Source organism: Malus sylvestris, chromosome 15, assembly GCF_916048215.2.
Source record: "Malus sylvestris chromosome 15, drMalSylv7.2, whole genome shotgun sequence".
In the NCBI taxonomy this organism is placed as follows: Eukaryota; Viridiplantae; Streptophyta; class Magnoliopsida; order Rosales; family Rosaceae; genus Malus; species Malus sylvestris.
Window position 1 is genome coordinate 7,701,250 of NC_062274.1, and position 27,107 is coordinate 7,728,356.

General features: G+C 39.4%; 3 protein-coding genes and 1 pseudogene across 4 annotated transcripts; 2 read left to right on the top strand and 2 right to left on the bottom strand.

Annotated features, from left to right (window-relative positions):
• The first annotated feature begins 4,179 nt into the window (after positions 1-4,179).
• On the top strand, positions 4,180-11,355 carry LOC126604339 (ubiquitin carboxyl-terminal hydrolase 26-like). 2 transcript variants are annotated; one of them, XM_050271554.1, is made up of 15 exons: positions 4,180-4,369; positions 5,071-5,168; positions 5,263-5,859; positions 5,983-6,238; positions 6,490-7,229; positions 7,429-7,537; positions 7,854-8,032; positions 8,281-8,565; positions 8,640-8,847; positions 9,212-9,283; positions 9,483-9,713; positions 10,066-10,329; positions 10,436-10,577; positions 10,695-10,914; positions 11,006-11,355. In XM_050271554.1, the coding sequence occupies exons 2-14, from the start codon at positions 5,089-5,091 to the stop codon at positions 10,787-10,789; spliced, it is 3,258 nt and encodes a 1,085-aa protein (XP_050127511.1). In that variant the 5' UTR covers positions 4,180-4,369; positions 5,071-5,088; the 3' UTR covers positions 10,790-10,914; positions 11,006-11,355. The 2 variants fall into 2 exon arrangements, with proteins under 2 accessions (XP_050127511.1, XP_050127512.1); XM_050271555.1 differs by having other exon boundaries at positions 11,012-11,355.
• Positions 11,356-11,548: 193 nt separating this feature from the next.
• Positions 11,549-12,711, bottom strand: LOC126604341 (guanine nucleotide-binding protein subunit gamma 1-like). Its single transcript, XM_050271557.1, has 4 exons — positions 12,382-12,711; positions 12,146-12,198; positions 11,980-12,024; positions 11,549-11,846 (listed from the first exon to the last, which is right to left on the bottom strand). The coding sequence occupies exons 1-4, from the start codon at positions 12,589-12,591 to the stop codon at positions 11,765-11,767; spliced, it is 390 nt and encodes a 129-aa protein (XP_050127514.1). The 5' UTR covers positions 12,592-12,711; the 3' UTR covers positions 11,549-11,764.
• A 1,228-nt stretch (positions 12,712-13,939) lies between these two features.
• On the top strand, positions 13,940-16,925 carry LOC126604340 (uncharacterized). The gene is made up of 4 exons (XM_050271556.1): positions 13,940-14,543; positions 14,870-15,181; positions 15,971-16,163; positions 16,305-16,925. Exons 1-4 carry the CDS (start codon positions 14,193-14,195, stop codon positions 16,730-16,732), a joined length of 1,284 nt encoding a protein of 427 aa, XP_050127513.1. The 5' UTR covers positions 13,940-14,192; the 3' UTR covers positions 16,733-16,925.
• Positions 16,926-18,033: 1,108 nt separating this feature from the next.
• LOC126604342 (uncharacterized) lies at positions 18,034-21,167 on the bottom strand (annotated as a pseudogene).
• Positions 21,168-27,107: the final 5,940 nt, after the last annotated feature.

Below are 27,107 nucleotides of genomic sequence, written 5' to 3' on the forward strand. Positions count from 1 at the left end.
GTAACAAGAGAAAGGTTTCCCATTTCTTAGCCGGAAAGATATGTGGCCATGAAAAAGGGACTAAGTGGAACATAATTGACTGGACAGTAGAGACAGCTGCATTTAGGAGTGATCTTTCCCTCTTCAACAAGCGGTGGTGATCTCACTTTCGAAAGATAGTCTTGACATGGCAGTATACACCTAGCTCCATAGCAGAGCTAGTCATTGGCTACTGGTTTCTTTCCTACCAGATTAGAGGCGGCCGAGAATGTTATGTCAGTGATCTAGGGTTAGTGAATCCTTTCTTCTATGATGAACTGTTGGCACCAGTCCTACATTTTGTCTCTGTGGACTGAGAAGAAATGGGGGCTCAATGGGAAGATGATTGTAACATGAGAGAAGCAAAGGGGTCAACCTCTTTCAAATATACAACATGGATTCTAGCAATATGTGTCCAATCATTGGAACATCTAGAAATATGTGTCCAATCATTGGAACATAACCGAGTACTCATTCCAAATAAATTTAGAAAAGGATCCATTTATAAACCAGCGTTTATAAACTAAATGACATGTAAACTAAATGACTAAATTTTGTTCTATAAATGACATGTAAGTTGCTAATTGGACTATTACTTAAGCATTGATAAAGGTGCTCATATCTTATCGGTGACACATAATTTAGTTTATAAATTTTGTTTACAAATTTAGTCTTCATAGCATTACTATTTAGAAAAACAAAACAAAAGTTGGAACCACAATCTTTATAGAACAAACATACAGATGGAGAGTTATTTTCATTTTCATCCTCACTTTTTTACTTTTTACATTTTAACCTAGAGAATCTTAGCTCATCCCATTCCCACTCATCCCTTGATGACACTTGTACCAAAGTTGTAATTTTAATGATGTAAGTACCTCCTACCGTAAAAGGATCCGGCAGAAAGGGATCCTCACTGTATAATTTTCCTTGGAATCCGGAGAATTCTGTGATCATGATCATTCATCGTATATCGTGCAGTTAGTTTCGTTAGGTATTATTTATATTTAATTTAAAATTTAAAATTTAAAATAATTTTTTACCGCACGATGAACGATCATGATCATAAGATCTTCTGAATCCTCAGAAAAAGGATCCGGCGTCGATCCTTCCCCCCAACCAACTGTAAAAAGTCTCCAGAGATTCTGACTGGATCTTGAATTTGACAATAAAGAGTGAAAAACTCGTCTCCCTGTCTGCCTCTAGGCTCTCCCCCTTCCTCTCCAGTTTCTTCCCATTGCTCGACCTTTCCTTTTCCAACCATATTTACTTTTGGGTTATTTTTAGTTACGTGATTTAAAATTTGATTTATCTTGTTTATATTATTTTTCTTATAAAAAAATTAAATATGTTGATGTGGATTAAAAAATATATTTTTAGAAGATTTATTTTTCATTGCGCTCTTTGAAACTTGATTTCAATTCCACTTTGTTCCTGAAACTCAAAGTCATTATTTTACTATCTGAAACTTAATATTTGTTCCACTTCGGTTTGTTTATTTGTATTATGTTGATGCACAAAATCAGTGAGGATTTTGGTACAACAGAAAATGTTAAGTTTGTGACCTTCGCTAGATTGCTCCGGCCACTAGTGTGGATAAGTATGTAAATGGATAGGGACAAAGAAGCAAACACAAGATGTATGTGGTTCACCCAGATTGGCTACGACATCCACGGAGTAGAGGAGTTCTCATTAATTATGAAGGGTTTACACAAGTACATAGGTTCAAGCTCTCCTTTAGTGAGTACTAGTGAATGATTTAGTACAAATGACATTAGAAAATATTGCGAGAGAATAATCTCTATTTATAGAATAGAGTTTCTAGTTTCATTCTGACATTGACACGTGTCGTGTTGTGATTGGTTTTTGATGTTGACACGTGTCGTGTTATGATTGGCTTCTGATGTCGACACGTGTCGCGCTGTGATTGTGAGAGAATAATCTCTATTTATAGAATAGAGTTTATAGTTTCATTATGACATTGACACGTGTCATGTTGTGATTGGTTTCTGATGTTGGCACGTGTCGCGTTATGATTGGCTTCTGATGTCGACACGTGTCGCGCTGTGATTGGCCTCCTGGTTGGAGGGAAACTCTTATGGGTCCTTGACAGTATAACGTTGACCGGCGCTCGGTAGTTTCGGGATTGGTCAAGTATGGTACAAACATATTCCATTAAATTTACTTATATGAAATAATTAGGGTCCACTTAAGAATTACGTGGCACACATACAAAGCTCACATATCTAATTAAATAGTGCCACATAGATTGAAACAAACAAAAAATAAACATCGTGTAACATATTAAAAAAAAATGGTAAATTTATGTTTACTACTCTTAAGTTTTGTGGTTTTAACATTTAGTACATCAAGTTTTTTTTGTCCCAGAGTTATACCTAAAGTGTTAATTTTGGGACAGTCTCATACATCCGTTAGTCAAACTGTTAAGTTTGCCATTAACTGATGACGTGACGTCCATGTGGACAATGACTGGGCGCCACATGTCATTAAAAAAAATAAAAAAAAAATTAAATAAAAGTAAAACATAAAAAAACCATAACCCTTTTTTTCCTTCCCACTTCGTCTTCCCCACTGGAAAAGGGGCATGTTTCTTTCTCTATCTCAGGTTTCTCTCTCCTCTCTCTCTCTCAGAGTCGTGGATGGCGATTGTGGGATCGAAGAAGGAGGCCGTCACGACGTGGTAGGCCTGCTGGTGGATCAGTTGGGAAGAGAGCCTACGCATCGTCTCTCTTCCTCCGCACCCAGTGCTCCCCTTCCCTCTTCGACTCTGCACATCCACCCTCTTCCTCCTCATTTCTCCGCACCCAATGCTTCCCCTCCTTCTTCGACTCCTGCACTTCCACTTTTTTCTCACCATCACAAAACTATTAAAAAAAACCTCATCCCAAACCATAAAAAATTAGAAACCCACGAAATTCAACATCAACAAATTCAAAAATTGAAAATCGATGGTGAAAAATCTGGTGCGGGTTAATCCAGATCTGGGTTTGGTGTTGGATCACGATGGGTTCACTCCCCTGCATCTGGGTGTGATCAAGGAGGAAGCTACGGTTGTGGCCGAGTCAGACCGACGACGACTCGGATTTTGACTCAAGAAGGCTAGGATGGGTTGCACTTGTGTGTGAAGCATCACAAGCTGGAGGTGTGGAAGGTTTTGGTGGAATGTACAGGGAGAGGGAATTGAATGTGGGTGTGCGGAATGGGTGTGCAGATGAAAGAAAGGGAGGGAGGGGATTGGGGGTTGAGGTAGGAGAGGTGTGAGAGATGGGAGGGTTGGAGGGTGGGTGATGGGAGGGTTGGAGGGTGGGAAAGACGAATGGGTGGGTGATGGGAGGGTGGGATTTGGGAAGAAGGGTTTTTTTTAATTATATTTATTTATTATTATTATTATTATTATTATTTTATAAATAATTTATTAATTTCCACATGGATGACACATGATGCCCAATCATTGTCCACATGGGCGCCACGTCATTAGTTAACGGCAGACTTAACAGTTTGACTAACGGATGTATGAAACTGTTCCAAAATTAACACTTTAGATATAACTCTGGGATGAAAAAAACTTGATGTACTAAATGTTGAAAACTACGAAACTTGAAGGTAATAAATAGAGATTTACCCTAAATAAAAAGTAAGAAAAATAGCAAAAATAATTCATGGGTCTCATCTCTTCTTCCTCATCTCCACCCACTTTCTCATTAGTTTTATTGATGTTTTTCTGTTTTTTTTTTACTGTGGGTTACTTAAAATTTGAATTTTAAGACATAAAGTGAAGACTTTTTATTTTAAGGAGGTAAAGCGGAAGTAAAATCGAGTTATAGTGAGCATAACTAAAAAATAAGCCTAAAACATTATTTAACGGAATACACATAAATAAGTCAAAGTGAGAGTGAATATTATATTTTTGGAGACAAAAGTGAGATCGAAATCGACTAGGGAATGTAGCTAAAAATAAGATAATTTTAATGAAAAATTTTCGGTATTGTTCATTTTAACAAAAAATTACAGTTTTACACTAAAAAGTCAATCCTGATACCTTTTACTCTTTATTTTATTTTTATTGTGTTTTCAAGCTTTTCATTAGTTTTTTTAAAAATAAGCTCTTATTTTGTTAATTCAAAAATTAGCAAAAATACAAACGTAACCAAGCTGTTTGATTTACCAAAAATCGAAGACATTCGTTCCTCCCTCGCACGCTGACCTAAATAAAAACCCCCAAATTCCCAGTTTATTTTTTTGTTAATTTGAAAAAATTATTAATTCCTCAAATTTCAGCCCCAAAGGTCCAAGCTTTCCTCTTCTTCTGCTCCTCAGCCTCAGAACCCAGGTACCCTTTTGAGATTTTTCCCTCTATATATTTTTTTGGTGTTTAATTTTTTCTATTTTCTACTGCTTTAACATGCTTGAATTTTGATTTGATTAACTTTTTTTTGGTTCGATCATGATTTTTTTTGTGGTTCTTATGGTTTCTAGGTTTTTTTTTTTCTCTTTCTGTTAATTTTTTTTTGCTTGTTTTTTGATTTCTTATGGATACTGCTGCCTGAAAATCATTGGTAGGAAGTCATTTTGTATTTTCATATGCTTTGAGAATGCATGGTGGAAGTCTTTGCATCTGGAATTTATTAGAATGCAAGCTTCTGTTTGTGACAACAAAAACACGAGAGTATCAGAAAGTGTATATAAAAAAAAAGCTTAAAAAGGAAGAAGATAAATATACATAAAGCCATTACCGCTCGAAAATTAGTTTTGCGGGTGGCCTTTGAACTGTGTTAGGATCCCAATATCCCACATTGAAGATGTAGAACATGTTGGTTTAGTATGTGAGCTTTCGCCGGCACCCTTTTTGTGAATGCCAGTTTTGCAAGGGTACCGTTTGTACACTTTGACTTCATCCTATTGCAAAAAAGATGATTGCAGAATGATTATAGAGAGTATAATTTGTGATCTTCATTCCAGATTATCATGCACGTCCGCATATACTTTTTAGTATCCCTAAGAATTCATGTTCTGGGTACATGTCCATTGCAGGGTTGGTCGGTTTTTAAAATGAGCCGACCAAGTACACGCAGTAAAAATAAAAGAAACAGACAAGGAGATAATGTTGACAACACTTCCGAAATATTGAGGTAGAAACGTTTTCCATTTTATGTTAAGAAGAGTTATCGGTTGCTTGATGTGCACCATTGTTATGTGGCTCATATTATGGTTGGTATTGTGTAGGAAAATACATGCAACAGGTGAAATTACAAATGAGGATATATATATGCTGTATAAAATTTCAAAGCCAGTTTGTCAGGGCTGCCGTGTGAATACTAAAGATAACCCAAATTGCTTTTGTGGGCTAATTCCACCTCCTAATGGAAGTAGGAAATCAGGCTTATGGCAGAAGACATCAGAGATTCTGCAAACTCTTGGCCCGGACCCTTCTCAGGACCTTCGTCCTTCTGCCGATTCTCCTGCAGGCCTCACAAATCTTGGTGCAACATGCTATGCTAATAGCATACTCCAATGTTTGTACATGAACAAGTCCTTCCGGGAAGGTATCTTCTTGGTTGAACCTGAGGTTTTGGAACAGCAGCCAGTGTTGAATCAACTTTCTCGGCTTTTTGCACAGTTGCATGCCAGTAAATTGGCTTTTATAGACTCCTCTCCATTTGTAAAAACACTGGAGTTAGATAATGGAGTCCAGCAGGACAGTCATGAGTTTCTAACCTTACTTCTTTCTTTGCTTGAACGGTGTCTGAGCAACTCTAAAGTTTCAAAGGCAAAATCTATTGTTCAAGATCTTTTTCGTGGAAGTGTATCACATGTTACTAGGTAAAGACCAAACCTGATTGGAGTAGAATTATACTTCTTCGTATTAAGGCCTTTTACTTTGTGCTAGTATTGTTTCTGAAATCTTTCTTTATCTTTATGTTATTTACAATTGCATGAGCGTAGGTGCTCACAATGTGGGAAAGACTCTGAAGCTTCTTCAAACATGGAAGACTTCTATGAGCTGGAGTTGAATGTGAAGGGTTTGAAAAGTTTGGATGAGAGTTTAGATGATTACCTTAGTGTTGAAGAGCTTCACGGAGAGAATCAATATTTTTGTGAGTCGTGTAAAGCAAGAGTCGATGCTACTCGAAGCATCAAGTTGCACACGCTGCCTGATGTTTTGAACTTTCAACTTAAGCGATGTGTTTTTCTTCCAAAGGTAGTTATGATATTATTGGTAATGCATACTTTTCACTTTGTAATTATAATTATCAATGGTTGAAATCAAGAATGATTGCAAAAAAGTCATGTAAGCTCAGTTTTATATACCACACATGCTTGATTTTGGTGCAGAGTAGAGGTTGTGCTTTTGTTTGTTATATGGTTTAATGTTGATGTTGTCATTGATTTGTGGTTAATAATTATGTTGTTCTGTTTAATAATTTATTCTCTATTGATTTGTGTCGGTAGACGACAACCAAGAAGAAAATTACTTCCGCATTTAGTTTTCCTGGAGTACTTGATATGAGGAAGAGGCTATCTGAACCTTCTCAGGGTGAATCAATGTATGACTTGTCAGCTGTGCTGATTCACAAGGGAACTGCAGTTAACAGTGGCCACTATGTAGCGCATGTCAAGGATGAGAAGACAGGGCAATGGTGGGAATTCGACGATGAGCAAGTCTCAAACTTGGGTTCTCATCCGTTTGGAGAAGGGACTTCAAGTTCCAATACCAAGCCTGTTAAACCCGAACCTGTTAATCCATCTTGCACAGAACAAAAGAATGCTATTTCGAATGGTGATAATGTGGATGTCATTCACCAACAACTTTCAAAATCTATTACCAGTCATGTGGATACATTTTCATCTGGTGATGCATATATGCTGATGTATAATCTCAGGCGTACCCCGGAGGATGAAGAGAAAGGGCATGTGGAATGTAATGGCAATGATAGGAAGACAGAAGGTGATACTGTTTGTAGTTCTCTTCCATCTCATCTTTGTGATGAGATTGAAAGCTTTAATGCATCATATCTTGATGCTTGTGAGCAATACAAATTTAAGAAAGAAGAAGAGATGAATAATATCACAGAACGAAGACAGGAAGTGCGCTCAATTTTGTCTGAAGCTCCTGTTCAACAACTTGAGGAAACCTTTTTTTGGATATCGACAGACTGGCTTCGTCAATGGGCTGATAGCATGATTTCACCGTAAGCATATGCTTGGTGTCTTTGCTTTAGTTCTTAACTTGATTTCTGCTGGAACTACAATGTCAGGGTTTCACATTTTCTTTTTGGGCTTACATAGTAATCAGGGTTTCTGGTTCACATTTCCTTTTAGCCGACCGCACTTAGTGGGAAAAGGCTTTGTTGTTGTTGTTGTTGTGGCTTACATAGTAATCACTTGCAGTGCTCTTGACAACACATCCATCCAATGTTCGCATGGAAAAGTTCCACTTTCAAAGATTGGCTACATGAAACGGTTGTCAGTTAAAGCATGGACCAAGCTGTTCTTTAAGGTATTTGCATGCGATATTGGACTCGTTTAATTGTGTGAACTTTATCTGTTGTTTATAATTACTTACCCAGAAATTTGCATCATGATGCTTATGTTATGAACCCTACTTACCATCAACTTCATACCTTCTGGCTCCAGATTAGTACTTTGACTCATCTTTTTCTGGTTTTTCTTGTGTTGGAATTATCAAATGTTCTATTCTTTTTGCTTTTTGCTTTTATTTTATTTTGGCTTTTCTTTCCCCTTTTTAGTTTTATTCCGATGAAATGTATACTAGTTACTGATGATTTTTCTTTTCTAACTGAATGCTGGCTCAGTATAAAGGGGGGCCAGAACTGGCCAATGATGACTACTGCATGGTTTGCCTTATTGATGGTGCTCGAAATGTAGTTTGTGCTGACAGCTATAGGGATAGAAGAATAGTAATGAAGCAAGTTGGCGAGGATGCACTTGCAGGGAAGTGTTCAGATGGAATATATTATGTTTCTAAAGCATGGTATGATTGCAAACTATTTTGTTGCCTTTTATTCTTCCTCCAGACCTCTTCATTCTTATGCTAGGGACTTTTTTATATGACTTTTTCCTAGGGATTTTCTCATATGAACAACCGATGGATAATTTATTAATTATAGTACATTACAGAGGAAGCTACTATGCTTTGTTTCAATACTTTTGTGCTTCTCATAGCTTCTGCTGCATAATATTTCTTTTTCTCTAATGTTTCTAATTCAATTTTATTTGTAGGTTACAACAGTGGCTTAAAAGAAAAATTCTTGATGCTCCAGCTGAAGCTGATGCGGGACCAACAACTTCAATTAGGTGTCCTCATGGGCAACTTATGCCTGAGCAAGCCACTGGTGCTAAGAGATTGCTTGTTCCCGAGAATCTCTGGCTCTTCCTTTATAAGGATGCTTTAACAGTAAAGCCTGATGATCATTTGGGTTGTTTGCCTTTTCCTTCAGACTCTGCACAGTGTTCCCAATGCAATGATGAACTCTCTGAAGTTGCATGTATGGAGGATTCCTTAAGGTAATATAAACTTTCACTCGTAGCGGAGAGCTGTTAAGCATGTATAATTGTGTTGACCAGTATCTTTGCTGCAGATTGGTGAGGCTCAAACAGCGCCAGAATCATGAAAAACTACTCACGGGAAAAAGTGTGCCACTTTCTCTGCATTGCAAATATTACTTAATACCCAGTTCTTGGCTTTCAAAGTGGAAAAACTACATTACTGCAAGTGGCAAGAATGTTTCCTCAGTGGAGAAACCTGAAACATTAGAGGGCATCATGGATTTGCTAAAGTGTGAAAAGGTAACTTGGATGTTTCCCGGAAGTGCTTCTATTGAATATCCGGCACCTCTAATAGACTGTAATATTTTTTTGGCATGCTTTTCGACTTTATTCATGTTCATCAGTCTCATAAATGCAGTCTTTATGTAATTGAAAGCTGAATACATATTTAGTTTTACTTTGGGTGGGAGTGGGACAAACCTTACTATTGATCCAAGTTCTGTACTAATAATTGGAACTGGAAATTGTGTTGTGCATTTAAGAACTACTGGTCCGTGTCTTCTCAATAATAAAACTATCCTGGTCCATGCAGTTCAATCTGCCTTATTTTTCTTCAGTTATTTTGTTATGCGATTATTATAACCTCCCTCATGCCTTGTTTCAGCATTCACAACTTCTAGAAAGGCCTGTTGATCTGGTCCAGAAACGTGGTCTGATTTCCCAGAAGTCTCCTTCCGTAAGTATATGAATGCGTATTGATTGAACTTGTTGGTCCTTTTTTGTCTTTTTATCATTTGTAAAATTATTGTTTCTTATAAAAGAAGAGACTTTTCATGTTTTTTAATTTTCACTTAATTTTGCTGATCAAAGTCGTACTTGTGAGAATGCTCTAATGTGGGAACTCTTGCTTCTTTTTTGTCATCTGTGGATTATAGGTGGATGGGTTAATATTCATTACTGAGAATGACTGGAAGTCCTTCTGTGAGGATTGGGGTGGTATTGAAGAGAAAGGCATATCTGCTGAAATAGAGTTAAGTAGTACTGAAGGAAATGATTTGGCAGGGTCCTGCGAAGGGATGCCAACGTGTGAGGAGGACCTCAGTACTCCAAATCACATAAACGGTGAAGTTGAGTCTAGACAACTTGTGATTAAGACTTGTCCTGAGGTAAAAACTAACCATTTTTAGTTTTGTTTTCGTGCCATGCATAGTGGACACTTGTTATATATCATGTTTCTTTGCTTCTTTTTAAATGTGTCTATGCTAGATGCTCCAATATCTGGAACCTTTTGGATGCGTAGTCTTCTGGTCGGATCATTAGTTAACTTATTTAAAACCTCAAGTTGCCTTGAGATCTGTTGTCTCTCTCACTGCCTCTCTTTTAGTAATCAATTTTGTTTTTATGATGACCATAAGTGCCAGCAACATTGAATTTGCACAAAAATTGTATAAATTTCGAGTCTCATATTTAGAAATCGTAGTTACGAGATTTTCTGATTAGGTGTCTCAATTTTCCTAGATATGTGAGGACTGCATTGGAGAAAGAGAAAGCAGGGAATTAATGCGGAAGCTCGATTATTGCAATGAGGACATATATGTATACTTTGTACATGGAAAGGAAGCTCCAAAGTCAATTCTAAAACCATCTGAAACAAATTTTGATCCAGATCGCCGAGTTTCCAAGCGCTCTCGGAAGACAAGGACTGGGGATCAAATAAGTTTGAAAGTCTCTGGTTCCACAACCATATACCAGTTGAAAATGATGATATGGGAATCTTTTGGCGTATGCTTCTTGAAGCTAACACATAGATGCGAGCATAATGCACGAGTTAATTATTTATCAAAATTGTTTTGTTCCTATGCCATCTGATTAGTTTTAAATTATGCAGATTGTTAAGGAAAACCAGGGACTTCACAAAGGTACTCGGGTCATTGAGGATGAATCTGCTACTCTTGCAGACATGAATATATTCCCCGGGGATAGACTTTGGGTGAATGATTCAGAAATCCATGAGAACCGAGATATTGCTGGTAATTTCATGCTGTTATTTATTCGCATTTCTTTGGTATGGTGCTTAAAAGTCATAGGAAGTGTGCAATGGTCAAGTTCAATAACCTTAAACATTCATTTTGACAATTGTTCCACAGATGAGCTATCTGACCAGAAAATGGATGTGCAACACACCGAAGAGGGTTTTCGTGGGACGCTGTTGACAGCAAATGTTTCATCCCAAGTTGTTTAGAGGCGTGATTTTTGCTAGTTAATATTTGAATGTAGTATCCATGTTTTTGTAGATACTGATAGAGGGGAGGTGACTTGAAGTTTTCAAAATTTTCAATCGGCATTTTGATGACCTGCATTGTTGAGGTTTGTTGCGTATGCATGAATGTTCCCTGTGATTTGCCTGATTAATTGGGTACTCAGTTTTGATTATTGAACGTTCTCTCTTCTTTGGCAGAAGCAGTTGTCGAAAGCATGTATAATTTAGGTCACCCCTGCCCCTTGCCTGCGGAGTGGAACTGCAATATGCTGCCATTGCTCGCTGACACATGAGAAAAGGAGATGTGGCGTGCGCGCTGTTTCCTGGTCAGGCCTAACCACTGTGGTGGGTCATTTTTCTGTTGATAAGGATGTTACCGTGCCTCTTTTTTGTGCTGAACAGTGCTGATAACAGTGGCGTATATTGTCGAATGTACATGTTTTTTCGAGTGTTTGGGGTTGTGATGTTTTATCTGATAGCTAATAGCTTCCCGCCGTTAGTCACTGCACAAGTTTTATGAAATATATTATTAAGAGTTTCATGTGTTACTTCCTCTGTTTCGACTTCCGTGTTCATTCCTCTCATGAATCATGCACTCTCATTCGTATTCTTGGATTGCAGCAGCAAGAAAAAGAATTCGCATTCTATTTGTCTAAATTTTCCAATCACCAACCCCAAAACGCAATTTGGTTAATCAAATTTCGACAGTTGAATTGATCAAAATTAAATATCGATGAGATATGTACTGAAAACTTATCATTTCAACAATTAGAATTTGAAAAACGATAATTTTGGCCAGTGTCATACATTATTTTTCTTCTCCATAGCTTATTCGAAACATAGTCGACGAAAATGAAGCAAATGAAACCTCCTCTGTTTTTTGCTCTGCTTCAAGACTATATATGCATACAAAAAAGAAAGGGAAAACAGTGATATTGGAAAAAAGTTGATCAATTTTCAGATCCAGCGGCTCTGATTTTTGGTGTTGTGGGCTCCCCGGAACCACCTATCCCACCCTACTTCACCCGGTCCTTTAGTCCTGTGAACACCACAAAACAGCATGCATCAGATCACCCGTTGAACACCGATAGCGGGTGCAGATTGAACGCTGTTAACTAACTGAGCTACGACGATACTTAAAAAAGGCGGTTTGGATGGGAGTTATCTCTTACCATGGAAGCAATGGATCAGAAGTGGATTCAACGGTAGCAATGAGACTGTATAAAATTGACAAAAATAAATATTATTATTTAAAAAAAAAAGATAGATGAGGGGTTGGAGCCGTTGGATTGAAATGTGAAAAAAAACAGATGAACAGTTGGGATTTGATTTTCTTACTCTTTGCAGACAATGGAGGATTCACCTACTGTCTCAAGGTGGTCCAGCTCTTTCTGCATATGAATCACACAACTTTTTTAAGTTTCCATAAATTCTTCCTTTTCCGTCGACGTTGGTTAGACGTTGGTTAGGTTCGTTGGTTAGGATAGCAAGCCAAGTCCAAATCTTGTCTCGAGGCCAGTTTAAAATATCGTCTCGAAAAAAAAAAAGGAATTCATTGTGAAGAATATACTGACCTGGATGATGTCGATTTGGCTTTCGAGATGGGAAATGGAAGCAGCCAGTTTGTGCTTGCCAATGAAAGTGGGAAACTGGCCAGCTCTTGCTCTGTCTTCGAAATGACGAGGCAGCAGCGCCACTCCTCCTCCTCCTCCTCCACCACCACCATCTCCTCTTCCTGTTGCCGGAGAAGATGACGGGTTTTCTTCTTCTACTTGGCTATCCATTCACAAATTCCAACCAAAGCCTCTCTCTGTCTTTAGACCTAGAAACGATTATATTGTTGAGAGAGGGAGATGGTGAGAGAGGGAAGGTGGACCGTGGACCTATTTTTTGTTCATGATTAAAAAGCAGTGACGGGTGGACATGGAATTAAAAACATAAAGTAAATAAGAAAAGAATTAGATTATAAAATATAAAAAAAACTAATGAAAATGATTTGAAAACTTTGAGTTTTAATAATAAGAGTAAAATAAAAGGTAAAGTGAATAATAACAATATTGATTTTTTAACGTAAAAATATAATTTTTTGTTATAGTAAACAGTATCAAAAACTTTTCATTAAAGTTCTCTAAAAAAAAAGATAGAAGAATTTACGATGAATTATTATATTCAAAGGGGGAGTATGGTGTGAACAAGTTAATATAGATTTAAGTAAAGTAGTCAAGTCAAAAGAAGAAAAAATGGATTATGAGCAGAGCAGCAGACAGCCGAACATGCCAACAACCACACCACATATTTCCATCCATCCATCCATCCTCATACTATTGATCAATTAATTTGTATGTCACCTTTGATAAATTTATGTCGGGACACTTAAATTACGTAATTTAAAAAGTATTTTTTCACGAAGAAGTAAAAAGATAATCTCTTTATTTTGATAATAGCATTAACTAATTCAAATTTGATAATTTTATCGAAATTTCTGACGTTGTTTGATTGACTGCTGGTAATAGATAGAGGATGGATGAGTTATACTACCTAATGTAGCAACAAGTCAAAACAACCACACAGCAGCTAGGACGCCATCTCTCACACTCCCACTCTCTCATCTCTCTCTCTCTCTCTCTCTATCCCTCTCAAGTCACAAATGCTTGTGGCTGTTTAGTTTGACAGTTGACATTGCAGCTTAAGTTAGACCTATTCAAAGTGTGATGGATTTTTCAACAAATTCTATCAGCAAAAGCAATAAGTTTTCAACCCTTTCCTTGGTTGAGTGGTATTCTAATGCTATGCAGGTGGATTAGACCGAGGATTCCAACAATCCTTTGAATTTCTTGTAATGAAAGTAAACCACAGCTCTTGGGAATTCTTTTTAAACAAATTCTCCACCAGCTGAGTATCTTGGATCACTAATAAAAAGGCCATATATAAAACTATTGCCACACAACCTTGTATTAATGATAAAAAAAACGTCATGACATCGGTAAGTTCTTAATTAACACCCTAAAGTTTTAGGGGTATAAACTTACCAAAAGTTTCGAAAAACTAACCCAACTCTAGCCCACGACAACACTAAACACTCGTATTGTAAGGTTTTTGTCAATTAATTGATTATGTGATATCATCGAAACTATAAATTAGTTACAACGAAGAATCTCCATTACAAAACACCAAAATCTACAGCACAAGCCTCATAATCTCAAATTCCCAAACCTAACATGTAAAAAATGCAAATTCCAACCCCAAAAATTGAATTTTACATCAAATCGAGGATTTAGGGATTCGGTTTTGGGGCAATCAAGCATGCATCCCAATCCCACTTTAGGGCTACAAAATTAAAATTAAAACCGCATCAATGTGGTCACAATTTGTTTAGGAAAAGGAAATGGCAATAGCATCAACACTATCGTCATCAACCTCAAAGCTCTTCTCTTTCGCCTCACTATCATTCCGCCTGAGAACCCTCACAACCACCGCACGCAGCGCCAGAAGCAACTGCAGCGTCGCCAGCAAGAAGAGGAAGGAGAAGCAGGAGCCGAGGCAGAGAGTGGTGGTAAAGGAGAAGAGGAGAACGCGTTCCGATAGGGAATTCCAATCGGAAACAATTAAGCGTTATGGAGGTACCGGTACCCACATTCCGGTCATGCTTGGCGAAGTTCTGGATGTTTTCCCGGCGTCCAAGCAACTCCGGTACTTCGTCGACTGCACTGTCGGAGCTGCCGGGCATTCCTCTGCGGTCAGTAATCACTCTTCCACCTTCTTAAGTTCTTATAGCCTGTTTGGAATTCTTCCACAGAAAGCACTTCTGCTTTTGATTGAAGTGCTATTATGAACAAGTTGAAACTTTTATGAGAAATCCAATCAGAGTGCTTTTTGGAGAAGCATTTGCTAGTGATTCATGAAGAAGTGCTTCTTAAAAAATTGCTTCGACGAGCTAGAAGCACTTCTAAGTTTGTCTGCCAAACGCAGTCTGAAGCTCTTTTGGCTGTCAGAAAGCATTTTAAGCCTTTAATTTGATGTAATTACGAGCTGGGGTTTGGGTTAATTGTTGACTACTGGCAGATAATTGAAGGGCATCCGGAAATGGAAGTGTATGTTGGGCTTGATGTCGATCCTGTGGCCCTTGAGAAGGCTCGAGCTCGGATCAATTCTGTTTTGCATGACCCGAATCCTTCGTCCGTCAAAGCTTACACCTTTTTGGAGAATTTCAGATATGTGAAGTCTCTGCTTTGTGATGTGGATGAGACACTAGTTGAAACGGGGATTGATGGGATACTGATGGATTTGGGAATGTCGTCGATGCAAGTAAATGATCCTCAAAGAGGGTTTAGTGTGCTTGCTAATGGACCTCTTGATATGAGGATGGATCCTCAGGTAAGAGTTGTTCTGGCATTTTTGTACCTAATTTAGTTGAGTGAAATGGATACTAGGAAAAAGTTGCTTTTTTATGCTCTAATTATATATTTACGAACTTCAAGAGTGCATTTGTGGTTTCCAATCTTTGAGCTGGTAGAATGTTGTTATCAACTGTGGGCGATCTTATTGAGTCAATCGGTTTCTTGCAATTTTCATGGTAATAGTTAAACATTTTTATCTAAAGACTCATTGGGGAGGCTTTGATGCCATTTTCTTCGTACATGTGTTCCCAGGTCCAAAGACCAGTTTGAGGGTTGCTGATGTGATAGCTCAAATGTGATGCTTATTATAATGCCTTTTTTATCATGTGTATGAATGGCGTACCAAGGGGTAGCAATTGGTGTTGTGACCGTATTTACATATACGTGCTTCCAGCAGGGTGGGTTATTGGTTATGCCATCAACGTAATGCATGTTTAATAAGGGCACAGTTTGGGTTTGGAATGCATTACATGTTTAGGATGGGGGTCATGCAGGCTCGTACAGATATGAATTGCCCTAATTATGTTTCCCTCGATATATACACCCATGATTCCTGTGTTCCAACTAAAGCTCAGTTGAATTCCCTTTTCCAAATTAACATTCTCTGCCAGCACTGCTTTTGATTCATTGAAGTTCTAGGTGATAGTTTGTAGGGGGATGAAAGTTTTTGAGGAAATATGACATGCATGATTTCATGTTTTTTTGTGGCTGCATCATCATTGTAAATGTTTGTTTCATTTAATTGATTGGAGTAGGGCTATGACAGGCAAGTCTGAAAGCTGAAGACATTTTGAACTCTTGGCCAGATAATGAGGTAGGCCGCATCCTGCGAGACTATGGGGAAGAAAGTAACTGGTTCTCTCTTCAAAATAGAATTGTTAGAGCCCGATCACAGGGTGGATTGCATACCACTGGCGATTTAGTAGATCTTATAAAAAGTGCAACTCCGCTGAGTCGAGGTAGGCCTTTTTGTTCTATTGTGCTTGTACTTTGGCTTTGCATAGTATATGTCTATCAGAACCGTATTACCATTGATTGTTGCGCTCATGGATACGCAAAAAAAAAACCTTAATTACTAAGGTTGAATTCAATTGCAACAGAAGGACGGCAAGGTTGGATTAAAACGGCTACAAGGGTGTTTCAAGCTCTGAGGATAGCCGTGAACGATGAACTGAAGACTCTGGAGGATTCTCTTTATGCTTCTTTTGACTGCCTTGCACCGGGTGGTAGGTTGGCAGTCATCTCTTTCCACAGTTTGGAGGACAGAATTGTGAAACAAACGTTTCTAGACATCATCAACGTCAAAGACAGAGATGTTGACGTTGACATGATTGAAGAAGCAGCGGGGAAGAAAGATTTGAGAAAGATCATGAGCGACATTGATGAAAACGAAGCATGGATCAAACAAACGGTACAGGGCTTGAGGGGAATAATTCTCACTAAGAGACCAATTACACCATCTGAAACGGAAGAGAGCCTCAACAGCCGAGCTAGAAGTGCCAAGCTTAGGGTGATTCAGAAGCTCTAGTCATTTGATCAATTAAGTTTGAAGCCTTAGAACTCGAAGATTTCTACAGAAATATGTACCCGTGTCTGGCGTTTTCCCAATTTTTTTTTAGATTCACATTTTATTTAAGTGGGAGCTTAAATTAGACATATAATTGTTGTTAGGAAATGTAATATTCAACAAATATGAAATATCTTACGGCCTTGATAGCTCATCGATTCCTTGCAATTTACATAAACAATTTCTCAGGGAGTTAGTGAAGAAATCTCCATTTTTCCCAAGGAGATTTTCTCAGTTTAAATTTTATGAACGTGAGTTTAAATCTTTTGAAGAAAAGTTTGTTGTCTCGTTAAATTAAAGAATAACAAAAGGAGGGAGAGTCGGAATGAGGATCCTCTTCGGATCCTTTTTGTGAGGATTATGGAGATTCTTTAATCACATTCGTTTATCGTACATTGTATGATAAGTTTTTATCAAGTGTTGTTTATATTCAATTTTAAACAAAAAAAATTACAACAATTTCTGACCGCACGATGTATGATGAACGGACATGATTAGAATTTCCTCGGGATCCTCACAAAAGGATCCGAAGAGGATCCTCATTCGGAGAGTCGTAGAGCGGGTATATTACCTGTTGTATACGTGTTTGATTTAGAACTGTTAAACTCTGTATACGTGTTGATTTAGAACTTATACTACCCAGTTTTAAACGGTCGGGCGGATGGAAATTTTACCATTTCGTGCGTGTAACAAACCTTATTACAAGGTTTTATAAGGAGTTAAGTCACCCTCCCCATCACCAATTGGTTTTAGGATGGATAGAACCTGTGTCACGTGACACCACCCTTAGCCAATTGGTTTTAAGGTGGATAGAACCTGTTTGACACCACCAAACGCCCGAATTCATTTTCTTACAAATAATAGATTCAAAGTACGCCGTCAAAAACGTGCTAAGGATAAGTCGCGTGATCTTCCGACAGATTCAACGAAAACACTACAACTCAGAAATTTTGATACACTACACTCATCAAACTGAGATTCCATCTCGATTACCAGTTAGCTCCCCGTGGTCGATCACTCCATTACGCTTAGCAAGCTTTGACAGGCCTTGACACGACAAAAACCTACAACATTATTAATGTTAGGACTCGAACTACCGACATTATAAAATCTATATTTTATAGTTAAAACACTTAATTTGGAAAACCATGGGTAGGAGATGAGTTGCAAGAGTCAAAATTGACTTGAAAGAAAGAGCATTTGGACACTACAAGCCCGACTGATGTTGTCATAATAAACATAAAGCCACACTTTCATGCATATAACGTTCTAAACCAGTTCGTGTCAACAGATAGGTTTACTAGTCTCCTTACAGGATTTTTTCGCAAAAAGTTTATTTACAACAGTGGAAACATGGAGATAAAAGCATGGCAATCTATGACAAAGTCGGTTATTCAGTAACAAAACAAATAGCTTTCCAGGTTGTTTTCCAGATAATGACAGCTCAATGTATTAGGTTTATAGTAAACAGTGCATGTTCAATGGAGGATAGTATATAACTTACCACAATATCAGTCTCGATGCCTGGAACGACCATCATTATGTCTGTCATTTTCGTATCTCCTCCTCTCACTTGATCTAGAATCATCATATCTTGCTCTCTTGTAATCAAGCTGTCTCTCTTTCAGTCTCCCTACTTCCTCTTTCTTCATCGACTTTTCCGTGCCTTCTACTCCCACGCTCCTCTTCAACATCCTCTCCATGCTTTCTATAATTTTTATCATCTTCGTTATGCTTTTCACTTCCACGCCTCCTCTCATTTGATCTAGAATCATCATACTTTGCTCTCCTGTAATCCAAATCCTTATTTCCCCGTTCTTCCTCCATTTTTCCAGGTTTTCCATTTCCAAGCTCCTCTTTTTTATCCTCCACCTTTCTGTACTCATTTTCCCCTTCATCTCTTTCATGCTTCCTTCCTTTATACTCTTCATCCCTGTCATACCTTCCACGCCCTCCATGATCCTCTTCATCTCTTCCATTGCGTTTTTCACTTTTGTGCCTCCTCTCATTTGATCTAGAATCATCATATTTTGCTCTCTTGTAATCCTTATCTCTATCCACATCCTTATTTCCCCATTCTTCCTCCATTTTCCCAGGTTTATATTTCCAAGCTCCTCTTTGTTATCCTCCACCATTCTGTTCTCATTTTCCTCTTCATCTCTTCCATGCTTCCTTCCCTTATATTCTTCATCCTTGTCGTGCCTTCTACGCCCTCCATGAATCTCTTCATCTCTTCCATGCTTCCTTCCCCTGTGCTCTTCATCCTTGCTCTGTCTTCCACGCCCTACATCATCCCCTTTGTACGTTCCATGTTTTCTCCCTCTATATTCCTGATCACCCAGAGTAGCTCTTCTACTACCCCATTGTGGTTCAATATCTTTGCTGTAAGTTTCGTCCTCAAGTTGTACAGTCACGTCATCACGCCCTCCTCTAGGCCTTACCAATCCTGAATACTGATCATCCCTGTTTGGATGATACCTGTCATCATCAATTGGATGACTTTTTTCATCACAACTGCATTAGATCTTAACCATTTCTCTTCACGATCAGAATCTTCATCTGAATCATGCCTCCTACGAGGTTGTTTGGATTTCTCTACTTCCTTTCTGGATCTGTCCTCAGCACTATCATCACTGTTAGCGGAATCAGAATCATATCCTTTCTACTTTTACTATGCTTCTTTTCAACCTTCTGCTTTTTTCCAACATCAGCTTCAGAATCATCTTCAACTGAGTCATGCCTCCTTTGAGGTTTTTTGAATATCTCAACTTCCTTTCTTGATCTGTCCCTCGTAGCTTCATCATCACTAGTAGCTTTTTTGAATTTCTCAACTTGCTTTTTCGAACTGTCCCTCCTAGCATCATCACCGCTGGTAGCAGAATTGGAATAGTCAGTGTCATCCCTTCTGCTCCTACTATGTTTCTTAACAACCTTCTGCCTCCTGCCAACATCAGCTTCAGAATCATCTTCATCTGAATCGTGCCTCCTTTGAGGTTTTTTGAATTTCTGAACTTTCATTTTTGCATCGTTGCTCCTGGCATCATCATCACTCGAAGCAAAATCAGAATCATCGGAGTTCTTATTTCTTCTTTTCTCATTCTTTTTTGCAACCTTCTGTCTCTTTCCCATATCAGCTTCAGAATCATCTTCATCTAAATCATGCCTCCTTTGAGGCTTTTTGAATTTCTCAACTTTCTTTCTTGCACCGTTCCTCCTAGCATCATCATCACTCGACGCAGAATCATAATCATCGGAGTTCAACTTCCGAATCATCTTCATCACTGCTGCTACTTCCACGACGCTTGTTTTTATCAAAGCTTGGGAGGAGGACTGCCACTGCTTTCGGTATCAGAAGAATCATATTTATGCCTTCTCTTACTACCTTCTTCCTTCTTGTTTCGCTTAGATTCTTTAACTCTCTTCTTCTTATCATCTTTCTCATCTTTCTCATCTTTCTGCTTTTCCTCCCCATGTTTCTTCCGCCCATAGTCCCTGTCCAAAAATGCATGCTCACTTCTCTCTTGAAACTTGCGATCGTCTTCTGGACCATTATTTCGACTACTTTTCAGTCCATCTTCGATATCATCAGTATTCTTGTCAGCTGATTCGGGCGCAGCAAGCCCGAGAGCAGCTCTTAATGTTTCCATTTGTTTCTCCTTCCTAGCGGCAATTTGGTGGGTCTGCGTATCTGAAACCCTATTTAAGTAACAAAATTTGCAGTTAACGCTAATCAACTTTTAATCTCATTCTTACTTAGCAAAACCACATTCGAATCCATACGACACTAATTAGAAATACAAGACATTAACAAAATCATTAAAAAACGCAATATTTTTCTGAAACTTTCAACAACAAAAAAGAGCAAGCGAACTAACTTCTTATCGGACACAACAATGGCGCCAGGTCCGCTACGCTCCTCCGAAGCCGCAGCGGCTTCGAGAGTCTTCCGAGCCTCGTCAAGCTTCTCGGCGATCTCAGCGTCGGTAAAACCCTGATCGATGAGCTTATCTTCGAGCACGACAAGCTTGAGCTCAATGTGGCGCTTCCGATCGTGCTCGAGGATGTCTCTGTTGGGCTTCTTGGTGACGCCGCCGGTGCCCTGGTCATCGTCGAAACCGCGGGAGAGTCGGCGACCTTCCCAGTCCTCGACTTGATGAAGAACTTGTTGGTCTGGATGTAGCCATTGGTCCCCGACCCCCTCGGAGTCTGTAACCCTATTCCGTTGTACATCTCGCCGCCTTCAGAACCCTAGATTCGAAATTTAACGGATCTAAATCGAGCAGAAACAGAAATAAAAGGAGAAGAAGGTGTTTGGTGAACGAAGAATTGGGAGCGATTATATTTGGAGTAAACAAACGGAAACCTGGGTTGGTTACCGCCCTCCCTCTCTGTATAAAGGAGCGGCGGGCAGATATAGATTGTTGGAGCAGGTCCACCTCAAAGGGCAATTCAATCCCCCAAAACCCAAAAAACTCTCACCACCCTAGCCCAATTAGCAGGCTATAGACGGGCCCAATTAGCCAGGCTATAGACGGGCCCAACATAGCCGGGCTGATCTATCGGACAAAAATAGCCCGTCTCAGAGCCTGAGTGAATCTGACGTCATGTCGTTTTAATAGAGAAACAGTTAAACACACATAAAATACCGGTTCAATGTGTCTACTACAATTTTAACCCGGTCTAATATAATTTCACAATTTTAACCTGGTCTAATAAGCTTCTACAATTTTAACTTTTAACCATTTAAAATTTTGAAATAACAAAAAATAACTCTTGATCATGACGCAATTACTTGCTCAAGAAAAGATATTTATCGTAAAGGCCCTTACATAACTAGTTGAAAACCACTTAGTACTAAGATCTAGTATTATTTTTCTTTACTTGTAAGTAAGAGGTTTTAGGTTCGATTCTCGTCAAAGACAAATTTGAACTACATTATTATGACTCGCCCATTGTGAAGCTTAGCTCACTCCCCTATCCCTTTAGTGTAGATAATATTACTTGTTCTTAAAAAATTCAAAAAATATAAAACACAGCTAACTGAAATACCAAAAGTGCCTTTGACATTGACATGTTAAATATCGTACACCTTTAAGAAACGAATGTAAACTACTAGAATGAGAATTGTGATTAGCACTTCAATAATTTTATTTTGCACTGTATTTTTTTTAATTATAGAGAATTTAGAATACAAAATAAAATTTTTGAAGTGCTAATAACTATTATATACTAGAATATCCTTGAGGCGTTGGTTATGTCAACTATTACCCTTGATTAAGGATTCTGTCATCTCCCCCAACTCATAAATAGGAGCAAAAATTGGACCGGAAGGTCGCCGACTTTAGGATACTTCAGTAAAGTTTGTCAACCAATTAAATAAACGTATCAAATGTGATCTTATGTTGGTGAAATACAAATTTATACCCAAAAATAACTTTCTTTTGGAATATCTTAGAAATTTTGGGCGAGTTGGAAAAATGGAGGTTTAATGGGTTTCTGCTAGTTTACGTGTTCGAAATTTTGATTTGGATGTTTCAATTTTTGTTTAAATTCTAAGTTTATACACGATTTGACTGAGCTTACAGTCTTGAAGAATGAAAAAACAATTTATATCACATGTTCCAATATGAATGAGCAATGTGATTGATATTTAATAATTTGAATGCAAAGATAATGATTCTCCAGATATTTGCTCCAAGAGTTCCAGCTACATAGAAACTAGAAACAAATTAAAGAATGACTTGATCAATTCAAAAGCTGACTGAGCAATCGGGTGATTCCCGCCCGCCCTCAGTGCCACTAAAAGCCATTAGTCTGATGTCAACCACTATATATTTTTTGGGGTCAGCCGCGTGCACTCCTTCATCAACATGGGTCCCGACGAATCCAGCAGCGCTGGTAACGAGATGGACATGTAGCCGGAGGGGTGGATCTGGGCGGAGTTGCGGAGTTGCTCCTCCCAGCAGCGCTGTTAATAAATGTCTGATGTTTGTTGTTGGTTGTTGCTAATGGGGTATGGGAATTTATTGTTTAATGATGGAGAGAATTCATATGCTTTTTTTCATGGAAGAGGATCCTCTCCTGAGCTCAGGATGGGGATCCTCCTGACTAGCTTATCTAGGGCGTTCAAATATAATCCAACGGTTGCAATTATTATAACTTTTAGAGGATTCTCCTGTTTGGAACCGTTAGATTAAATTTGAACGGCCCAGATGGGCTGGTCAGGAGGATCTCATCATGAGCTCAGGAGAGGATCCTCTTCCATGAAAAAAAGCATATGAATTCTCTCCATCATTAAACAATAAATTCCCATACCCCATTAGCAACAACCAACAGCAAACATCAAACGTTTATTAACATGCACACAAATCACTTGAGTGGTCACCAGTCCCAGTATTCGAGCAATCGTGGATGTGGTGGACATCAACATACTTCCATTGCAAGCAGACTAACAATTCTTGATCACCCACGTCGACCTAAAAAACAAGTGGCCCAACAAACATGTAATTTTCTTCTTTCCCAACAACTTTGAAATACAGCAACCATAATCATTCTTTAAAGGGTAAATTACATAGTAGCCCCTCAGGTTTGAGGTTTATTACAACCTCATACAACATCTTTAAAACATTTCACTTTCATACCTCATGTACTATTTTATTTCAAAATAACACATCCGTTAGATTTTCCATTCATTAGTCTGTTAAATGCTGACGTGGCTGCCACATTTGTGCTTATGTGGCTGCCACGTGGCAAAAAAAATAATTTTTAATTAAAAAAAAAAAAAACCTAAATCTTCAAAAAAAAAAAAAAAAAAAAACCTTAGAAAACCCAGATCCCACCACTTCCACCCCTCCTGGCCGCCGAAACCCCATCCCTTTAGAAAACCCATAAGCAGCCATCAAGACCCTCATTCCCTTAAATTTCCCAACACACTCTCCTTCTCACTCTCACTCTCACCCAACACCTTCCCCACACCCCAAAAACCATGAAAGTACCTTCTCTTTCTTCCTCCTCCTTCCCTCTGTTTCCCTCGACCTTTCCCGCTGCAACCTCTCCAACCAAATCCCACCACAAATCTGCCACCTTTCTTCACTAATCCACCTCAATTTGAGCGACAACGCCTTCCACGGCCCTCTCCAGCCCGCCATTTTCGAGCTCTACAACCTCAGGATCCTCGGCATCAGCCACAACGACTTCAAGTCGGATTTCCCGCCCGGGATTTTGAAGCTCAGTGGTGGTGGTGTGTCGTCGGTGCGTGTGTGGTTGTGTAGACGGGTGCGTGCGTGGGTGTACTGTCGGGGAGAGAGTCCGAGAAAGAGATAGAGAGTGAAAGAGTGAGAGATCCGAGAGAGAAAACCCCCCCTGGCCCTGCCGCGACCCACGCCCACCTCTCTTCCCCCCGCTCCGTCGCGACCCACTTCCCTTCCCCCCCCCGGACCTTCTGACGACCTTCCTGCGAACTGGGCTTTTTTTTTCTTTTTTTTCTCTTTTTTTTTTCTCCCTCTTCTTCTTCTTCTTGTTGCAGGTTTTGGGGGGATGAACTGGGTTTTTTTTTTTCTTTTCCTCCCTCCTCTTCTTCTTCTTCTTGTTGTTGCAGGTTTTTAGGTTCTAGGTTAGGGATAGGGATGTGGGTTGATTGGGGGGAGGTCGTTGGGGGGTGGGTGAAAGATAGTAGGTAGGGATTGCAGAGAGGAAAGGGGGAAGAAAAGGGATCTGGGTTAGGGTTTTTATGTTTTTTTTTTTGGTTGAAGATTTAGGTTTTTAAAAAAAAAAATTAAAAATTATTTTTTTTGCCACGTGGCTGCCACACCAGCACAAATGTGGCAGCCACGTCAGCATTTAACAAACTAATGGATGGAAAATCTAACGGAGGTGTTATTTTGAAATAAAATAGTACATGAGGTATGAAAGTGAAATGTTTTAAAGATGTTGTATGAGGTTGTAATAAACCTCAAACCTGAGGGGCTACTATGTAATTTACCCTTCTTTAAACCATGGCAACAGTGTTGGCACAAAATCCTCAACAATTTCTTCAAACTAACTTTCTGGATTTAACCTGATGGTGACGCGGTGTGGACATGACCAGATTCAACAACGAGTTGATTCAAGCAACAAGAACGGTGGTTTATAGTGCCTGTGCAGTAGCTCACAGGTTCCAGCTGAGGCAACAGGTCACCAAATTTGACGATTGGGGTTCGATGGCAGGTGGTGGTGCGTGGAATCGATATGGGTCCAGCGGATTTGAGAGTACTGAAAGGTGGAGGTATGGTGCAAATATGGGTGCAGCAAGTTCGAGTACTATTCAGGTGGACGGGAGTCACGGCGGGGGTGATCATGTCACCTCCAGCGCAGCGCGGCTCTGGAAGCTCGATTACAACGACTAGGCTTCAAATTTCTCATATTCTACCTACTGGTTCAATTCTTTTAACATACGTCGAGAACAAAAGAAAGATTTTACCATACCCAAAACCACACCGCCAACTGTCTCCCAATGATGCTGAAAGAAACCCGCATTGAATACATCCGGACCTGGTGACTTTGTAGGATACATTTGATATAGAGCATTTTCAATCTCCACATCACTCACATGGCCAATCAACAAATTATTTTCCATTTCCCCCACACTACACGGCACACACTGTAAAATCTCCATAAAATTCGTAGGCCTATCCGTGGAAAATAATGATTGAAAATAATCAACGGCAATGCCGTGTAATCGGTGCCTATTCGTACACCAAGTACCATCCACCTCTTCTAAACCCCTAATAACATTCCTCCTCCTACGCTTCATGGTTTGTGCATGAAAGAATCGAGTATTTTTATCACCTTCCCGTAACCATTGAACACAAGACTTTGTACATCAATAAACTTCTTCCCTTCTAAAAGCCCTTCGAAGCTCCTCTTCCAAACCTCTAATCTGATGCCTGTCAAACACTGGTTGTTAATACTCTTCACGAATGATATCTTTCAATCGATAAATTTCTTTCTGTTCAATACGACCCTCCTTCTTACGCCACGTCACCAACCCGTGTGCAACCCTCCATAGCCTATGCATGAAGATATGTGCATGATTCCCACCAACCACTTCACCCCAACATGCACGAACCACATCATCACACTTTTTGGCGTGGTTCCATCTTGGGTCATACATGAACCTTATCTTATGCCTAGGTTGCTCCACTTCTGTTGAGAGCACTAACATAACATGGTCTGACCCCTCCAAAATAACATACTTCACCACTGCTTGTTGATAACATTGAACCCATTCGTTGTTAGCAAGAGCACGATCAAGTCATTCCTAGATGAACCCCTCATCCCGTATATTTCTCCACGTAAACAGGTATCCTACAAACCCCAAATCTAACAATCGTGCTTGAGCCACAAAGGATCGAAAAGACCTCATACTCGCAACAGTTTGGCCATTACCTCCTTCCTTCGCCGATTCCAATAATAAGTCATTGAAATCGCCCATTACCAAGGACGGCTTATAATAGGACAAAATACGGTCCGCAAGTAACCCTAATTGTTGTGCCCGCTTACACTCATCCGTACTCGTATAAACAATCACCAAGTGCCATCTACATAGCCATACCCTATCTTGAATCAAGACCTCAATGAAGAAATCCCCATACTTTACCAATATCACATCACTTGCATCCTTCCAAAAAACACACATACCACCAGCAATTCCTCTAGGCTCAACGGCATGCATACAAGCCATACCGAGCCTACGCTTCAAATAACGGTACCTTCAACTAAGATTTTTAGTTTCTATAAGAGCCATAACCTCGAGGGAGTGGAGCCGATTTTGCTCCAAGAGATCGTCAACTGTTAGGTCCCCCCCCCGATACCCTAACAGTTCCAGCATATAATTCTCATTGCGATCGTGGAGATCAGAGACCCCTCGTAGGTGGCCCATGCTTGATCACTTCCAGACCTATGAATCTTGTTCACCCTTGTCTTACCCCTTCAAAACCCTCAAATTCACACACATCATCCTCCCGATTGCTTTTCATCACTCCCCTCAAGACTGCTTTAATGATAGGGAGTAGATTGAATGGGTCCGAATCTTGTGACGTCAATCCTTCCCCCAAACCATTAACTATACCGTCACTCACATGATCTCTGCCAGACACTTCACTACTAACTGCCACAATTGGTATATTAAGGTCAATGTCCCTATTTGGCTGCACGACCTCGGTACACTCCCCAATAGCCTCAATGACATCCGGATGGCTTAGTAATTCTATCTCCCTAGCTTCAGGTGCAATGGAACCTCCTCGGCCTATAAGCCTTGCATCAAAGGCTCGTTCTCGCTCCCACCGTTGCCTTTCCT